The 7,166-nt window shown below is 51.0% G+C and overlaps 2 protein-coding genes across 7 annotated transcripts in view; one reads left to right on the top strand and one right to left on the bottom strand.

Annotated features, from left to right (window-relative positions):
• The window catches only part of TICRR (TOPBP1 interacting checkpoint and replication regulator), a 57,309-nt gene extending 51,371 nt beyond the window's left edge, over window positions 1-5,938 (top strand). Inside the window, 3 exon segments of the mRNA XM_017861237.1 lie at window positions 1,608-3,771; window positions 3,921-4,043; window positions 4,903-5,938. Coding sequence (XP_017716726.1) covers window positions 1,608-3,771; window positions 3,921-4,043; window positions 4,903-5,033 — 2,418 coding nt within the window. The 3' untranslated portion in view covers window positions 5,034-5,938.
• KIF7 (kinesin family member 7) overlaps window positions 5,895-7,166 on the bottom strand; it is a 23,684-nt gene continuing 22,412 nt past the window's right edge. For all 6 annotated transcript variants that reach the window (XM_017861233.1, XM_017861231.1, XM_017861232.1 and 3 more), the window contains 2 exons: window positions 6,931-7,077; window positions 5,895-6,711 (listed from right to left, as the gene is read on the bottom strand). In XM_017861233.1, the coding sequence (XP_017716722.1) occupies window positions 6,344-6,711; window positions 6,931-7,077 (515 nt within the window). In that variant the 3' untranslated portion in view covers window positions 5,895-6,343. The remainder of the gene's footprint in view (window positions 6,712-6,930; window positions 7,078-7,166) is intronic.

Below are 7,166 nucleotides of genomic sequence, written 5' to 3'. Positions count from 1 at the left end.
TTTTTTTTTTTTTTTTTTTTTTTTTTTGAGACAGAGTCTCTTTTGCACGGGCTGGAGTGCAGTGGCATGATCTCGGCTCACTGCAACCTCTGCCTCCCAGTTCAAGCGATTTTCCTGCCTCAGCCTCCTAAGTAGCTGGGATTACAGGCGCCTACCACAATGCCCAGCTAATTTTTGTATTTTTAGTAGAGACGGGGTTTCACCATGTTGGCCAGGCTGGTCTTGAACTCCTGACCTCAAGTGATCCACCTGCCTCGGCCTCCCAAAGTGCTGGGATTACAGGCATGAGCCACCACGCCCAGCCTACAAACTGACTCTTGTACCCACCCCCTCTTCTCCCCGCCTGCAATTCCTACCCTAGTTCAGGTCTACCTGGAACACTTCAACAGGCTTTTCCCTCTCAAAGGGAAATCCTCCACCCAGAGGTCAGAGTGATCTTTCTGAAACTTTCCTCTCAGTTTGCTTAAAATGTTCACTTTGCTTAAAGCTCTATAGACTCCCCGTCCGCTAAAGCAAGGTTTTAAGTTTTCCTAAATGGAACTCTTGGGTTCAAAAATAATCACCTTTGTTTAGAAACTCAGTAAATTGCTTGGAGGTTGGGAAAGACATAGAGCTCTGGAGAAGGGTTTGAAAACCATAGATCTACACAACCAAGATCAGTCTCCTCCGCCAGGCAGACAGGGTCTTCCGTGGTCTGCTCCCTCTGGCCTCACCCCTCCCTGCTTTACCTTCCCAGCAACATCAGGCTGGGTGCCAGCCCACACAGCCGCTGCTTTTCACTTCCAGGCCTTTGCTGGTATTGTTTTCTATGCCTAAAGGCCCCCACCACCCCACCCACTTTTCCTGTGTTTGCCTTCCCCTGCTGACACACATGCTTGAAGATCTGATTCAGGCCAGGTTAGGCAGCCCTTCTTTGTGCTCTATGATGCCCCTTGCATGTACCTGTCACTGCGCCAGCCACATTGTATTTTCACCTGTGTATGCCCCACTGAACAGGAAATGCCAACTAGATTGGGAGTCTCCTGACAGGATGAAGAAAGGTTGTAGGAGCTTTTCACTACATATTTTTGCAAGAAGGCAGGGAAATTTTTTACTGGGGAGTGTCTTTTCTGAGACATTATCTTTGCTGCTGCACCTTATATATCTGTGTATTCCACGCCCCCAACACACAGTGCCTGGCACATAGCAGGTGATCAGTAAGCACATGTTGAATGAGGGTGAGCAGCAGATGAGGTGGCTTCTAGAGGCTGCTTTAGGCAAAGATCAGAAATAGCTCCCTCATCTGAAAAGAAGGAAGAGCTAGAGAGTAGCTGCAGTGGTAGAATGATTCCATTAGAGGCAAAAAGCATGGTTTAGCAATATGTAGATTATTAAAATTGTTCTTAGGACAAACTAAACTTGGATAGTGTTTGGTCCTAGAAAAAGTGGACAAGTAAAATTTGAGTCATGTTTTGGAGAGGGAAACGGGTCACTGTTTGAGATTTCCATCTGTAGATCATTCCTTTGGCTGACTATAAATCTCCCATTTGGTCTTAGAGATTACTAAAACACTTCAGAGATCATGAGTTATAATATTCAAGGACTGAAATAAGCATTTCTCTTTTCAGACTCCCAAGAAGAGTCACCAGAAATCTCTGAGCTTTTCTAAAACTACACCAAGAAGTTTCTCTCATACACCACAAACTCCACTGTATACTCCAGAAAGGCTGCAGATGTCCCCTGCAAAAATGACCCCTACAAAGCAGGCAACTTTTAAGGAGTACTTAAAAGACTCCTCCTCACCCAGCCATGACTCACCATTGGATTCAAAAATTACTCCTCAAAAACGATGCACCCAGGCAGGAGAAGGTACCTCTCTTGAAACGAAGACACCAAGAACTCCTAAGAGGCAAGGTACTCAGCCGCCTGGGTTTTTGCCAGATTGTACTTGGCCACATTCAATGAATTCCATTCCAGAAAGCCCCTCCTATCCAGCCCCACCAACTTCATCGACTGCCCAGCCTAGGACAGAGTGTCTGACTCCCATCAGAGACCCTCTCAGAACACCTCCAAGAGCAGCAGCCTTCATGGCCACACCTGAGAATCAAACACACCAACAGCCCCATGTCCTCAGAGCTGCTCAGGCAGAGGAACCAGCCCAGAAACTAAAGGATAAAGCTATCAAAACCCCAAAAAGACTAGGGAATTCAACTGTGACTTCTTCCCCACCTGTTACGCTAAAGAAACTATTTACCTCTCCTTTATGTGATGTTTCCAAGAAGAGTCCATTCAGGAAATCTAAAATAGAGTCTCCTTCACCAGGAGAACTGGATTGGAAAGAGCCCCAGATGTTACCCAGTGTAACTGCATCTCTCTCCTGCCCTGTTCCCTCAACTCCCCCTAAACTCTCACAGAGAGCTACATTGGACACTGTCCCTCCTCCGCCTCCTTCTAAAGTTGGGAAACGGTGTGGAAAGACCTCTGATCCCAGAAGGAGCATCCTGGAGTGTCAGCCTGATGCCTCCGCTACTCCTGGGGTTGGCACAGCTGACAGTCCAGCTGCCCCCATAGACTCTAGAGATGACCAGAAGGGACTGAGCCTCTCTCAGTCTCCTCCTGAAAGACAGAGCTACCCAGGCCCTGGTCTCAGGAGTGACTGGCATGCATCCTCTCCTTTGCTCATTACAAGTGACACAGAGCATCTCACTCTCCTCAGTGAAGCTGAACACCGTGGCATTGGTAACTTGAAAAGTAATGTCTCATCAGTGGAAGAGGGTAAGGGGCTAAGGATAGCAGATGCTGAGGAGAAGTCTTCTCTGTCTCACCCTGGGATTCCCCCATCTCCTCCTTTCTGTGGGCCTGGCTCTCCTCTGATGCCTTCCTGTGACATGCACTGTACCACAGATGGGAGACAGTGCCAGGCTTCAGCACAACTAGACAACCTGTCGGCATCAGCTTGGCATTCCACAGACTCTGCCAGCCCACAGACCTATGAGGTTGAGCTGGAGATGCAAGCTTCTGGTCTTCCCAAACTTCGAATTAAAAAGATAGACCCCAGCTCTTCATTAGAGGCTGAGCCCCCCAGCAAGGAGGAGAGCTCTCTGGGAGAGGAGAGCTTCCTCCCTGCCCTCAGCATGCCCAGGGCCAGCAGGTCCTTAAGCAAACCTGAACCCACCTATGTGTCACCCCCCTGCCCCCGCCTCTCCCACAGCACACCTGGCAAGAGCGGGGGACAAACCTACATCTGTCAGGCCTGCACCCCCACCCACGGCCCTTCTAGTACCCCCTCTCCATTTCAGACAGATGGGGTTCCTTGGACACCATCCCCTAAGCACAGTGGGAAGACAACTCCAGACATAATTAAAGACTGGCCCAGGAGGAAGAGGGCAGTGGGCTGTGGCGCCGGCTCCTCTTCTGGGAGGGGTGAGGTCAGTGCAGACCTTCCTGGGAGCCTGTCACTGCTGGAGTCAGAGGGCAAGGACCACGGCCTCGAACTCAGCATCCACAAGATGCCCATCTTGGAGGATTTCGAGCTCGAGGGAGTGTGCCAGCTCCCAGACCAGTCGCCTCCCAGGAACAGCATGCCTAAGGCTGAGGAAGCCTCCTCCTGGGAACAGTTTGGGTTGAGTTCCAGGAAGAGAGTCCTGTTGGCCAAGGAAGAAGCTGACTGTGGAGCCAAAAGGATCTGTGACCTGAGAGAAGATTCAGAAGTTAATAAGAGTAAAGAGAGGTCTCCAAGTTGGAGTGCATGGCAGCTCCCCTCCACGGGAGACGATGAGGTGTTTGTTTCTGGTGAGTTTGTTTTTGAAACCCTCTTGCCTCATGGTTTCTTTTGGTCAGAGTGCTTGACAAGGAGGCACTTGGGAGTTGCTTCTTGGTAGGCCTGGGCTTCCGGGTTGGGGGTCTGGGGATGCTGCTCTTACCATGTGGGTTCTCTTTAGGCTCCACCCCACCTCCCAGCTGTGCCGTTCGGAGCTGCCTCTCTGCCAGTGCCCTACAAGCTCTGACCCAGTCTCCACTGCTGTTCCAGGGGAAAACACCTTCTCAGAGCAAAGACTCCAGAGGTAGTATTTATTGAAAGTCTAGGACCCTTTCTTGTGGGAGACTCTCTGAATTCATCAGGGTTGCCAGGCAGCTTGATTCTAGAGGAGATCTGGAGAGTGCAAAGTGTGGGATAGGTGACTTCGTGCCTACAGTGTCATGTGTGCCCTTTCCAAAGAAACTCTACATTAGAACTTGTGTGCATGTGAACCGAAGTCCCCTCAAAATCCTACTAAAATTCCTTGGTCCTCTTGAAGATGGTGATAGTTGTGGGCTTGCCACAACATACTGCTCATCTGTAGTCTAAGAATCTGAACAGGAAGGTGTTCTGAGCAGCACGAGTGATAGGCCTGTGTTTATCCCCATGTTCTGTACGTTCGGTGGGACACAGTACTGACTGTAGTTATAATCAGCCTTCAGACTCTAGGATTCCCCTTCCCCTTCCAAATCCTATTCCCAAAAGAACAGGATTTGGCCTGTTAACTGCCTTGGTTAGCAATGTTGCTTTCTGCTGCTAGAATCAAAGGGGGAGTGCAGGCGGAGGGGACCTTCGGTGGTTCAGTTCCCTCAAGACCATGATATAAATCATGCAGAACAGCATAACCCCAGAGATCTGAGACCTAGAAAGAATGTACAGAATATTAACCTGAGGGAATTCAAACCACAGGTACTTTGCATTTTCAGAGCTGCTTCTTGCTGCCAGCACGGTGCATAGCACCTTCTAAAAAGTGTAGGTACCATTTCTGCAGGAGGAGCGAACCTCCAAGCAGTGCTGATTTTCTTAAAGTCTGTTTTTGTGTGTAACCCTCTGCAATTTAAGTCCATTTTTTTGATTCGGTCCTCAGTGACTCCTGCCTGCTAAACCTTTCTACCTTCTTCTAGATGAGGATGTGGATGTACTTCCCTCCACTGTAGAAGACTCTCCTTTCAGTCGTGCATTCTCCAGGAGGCGCCCCATCAGCAGAACTTACACACGGAAGAAGCTCATGGGAACCTGGCTGGAGGACTTGTAGCCACAAACACTACTGAGCCCAAAAGATAAAGGAGTCAGCCAGGACCCTATGGGTATAAAGAAGTTGGAGGCCTAGTCCCAAGCCTCTTTTGCCATGGTCAGTGTTCAGATTGCCATTAGAATGCCTTAGGGTTTTCTAATTCCCTTCATGGATCCAATCCATCTCCTGGCACTGCCCCTTGTTGGGGAAGTTGCAGGAGGAGAGGTGGATGGCAATGTAGTTGGTGCTATAACTCAGGCAGCCTGGGAGTCAGGAAGCCAGACAAGGAATCCCATTCCAGCCCCACCCCAACCATGGCCTTGGCAAGTCAGGGGGGCCACTCTGCCTCATTTATGCAAATGGAGAAAGGAGCCCTCCCTGGGGTCCCTTGAGCTCCTGTAAGGCCGGGCTGCTGCAACACAGGCAGCACTTTGTAAACTGTGAAGCCATATATGTGAAACTGAAGAGTGTATTGGGCAGCAGAAGCTGTTTTTTGCCTTCCCTGTGTAACAATAAAATCATCTCTAGTGACTGAGCACTCAGTACGTTTATGTTTAATGTTGGGCCTGAGGTTAACTGTGACCTTGGTCCAGCTTGAGTGGCTTCTGGAGCAGCCACATTTCAAGGACTGTCCAAGAGTCAGCCAGTTCATGGCACAGGCCTCGCCCATTGCCCACTCCTGGGGAGACCATCACCTGGCTCGTTGTTTCCACCGAGAGTGCCCCACAGACCCGCTGGACCAGCCTGCCGCCAGGTCCTGGCCCAGGGTCTGGCTAATGGTGACGGCTGACTCTGAACTCTGCAGAAAGCATTCAAGCCTATTGTGTTCCCAAATCTGATTCCTCCTATTGTCTTGTAAATCAAACTCTAAGTGAAAACTTCCCATTTCTCCCTTCAGAGATTTTATTAAATGTTTTTTTAAGATCCTAAAAATGTGCTACGTCTCCCAGTTTCCCCTATATACATAAGACCATTTAAACCACAACCTGGTTGCCACCAACCCTTTCGTGATGATTCTTGGCCAAACCACAGAACTACAAGCACATCCATTTACGCCTGAAACCAGAATTGTCCTGAGACTCGAGCAAGACACAAGGCAGGCGGCAATTGGGTACCACAGCTTCAAGAAGTAAGTGGTGGGAATGTGCGTATTTTTTATAATGAGGGTCCAGTTCTTTTGGGCCATGACCCAAATTTGTTGATCCCAACGAGTGTAGAGATGAGGGCCTGGATTTAGGGTGTGCGGTAAGGACTGTCCTTCACAGAAGCAAAACAGGCCCCTTTCAGCAGGATCAGAGTGGTCCCTCCAAGGCAGGGTCTGCCCCGAGGGCTTACAGGGGGTTTTTCCGGACATCAATCATCCCCGGGCTGGCTCGTCGCAGTTCCCGCCGGGGCTTGGACAAAGGCCCAAAGTGCCAGGGCAGGCCTGCCTCACCCACAGGAAGCACCCGCCCCACCAGAGGCTCGGCCACCTCCCGCTGCCTCAGTTCCTCGGGGGATCCCTGCTCCTCACCACACAGGCTTGAGCGTTTCCAGGTCAAGGGTAAGGGAGCGTGGACCAAGTCCCGCGTCTCCTCCCGGGCGCGGGGGGCCCCCTCAGTGACGGGGTACAGCCAGACCAGCTCGGGTGCCGGGTGGAGCTCATCTTCATTTCCAGGAGCCTGTCTGCCCTCCGAGCACAGGCTCCTCTTCTCCCCGCCTGTCATGGAGAATAACGCGTCCTCATCAGAAACAGAGGTGGCAGCACCTTCCCGAAGCCCTAGCTCCCAAGTGCCCGAGCACAATAAGCAACCTGTGAATTGAGCCAACAAAGGCTCAAGGGAGAGTGGTCTCTAAGCTTTCCCCCAAAGAAAGGGGACAGGTCTGACTTCAGAGCGCGGTGGGGCAGGGCTCAGTGATGGCGACAAGGAGGAGTTACCCCTGCTGTGGCCTACAGCGTTCACACCGCTGAGCTTCTGTTTCAGTTCCTGGTTTATCCACATGTAGCGGCCCAGATCCTTCTGCAGAGCTTGAATCCGGGCCTCATACTGCCTCCTGCTGTCTGCTAACCCTTCACTGAGGTGGTCTAGAGTGGAAGGGCCGAGGAGAGGGTGGTGAGGGCCTGCAGGTGGGTAGGCGGCCAGGGCTATGGGGGTAGGGGCTGTGAGCGCCAGG

This window comes from Rhinopithecus bieti, unplaced genomic scaffold (genome assembly GCF_001698545.2).
Source record: "Rhinopithecus bieti isolate Rb0 unplaced genomic scaffold, ASM169854v2 scaffold_57534, whole genome shotgun sequence".
Lineage (NCBI taxonomy): Eukaryota > Metazoa > Chordata > Mammalia > Primates > Cercopithecidae > Rhinopithecus > Rhinopithecus bieti.
The sequence above is the reverse complement of the archived record's forward strand: the minus strand, read 5'-3'. Positions and strand labels throughout refer to the sequence as shown.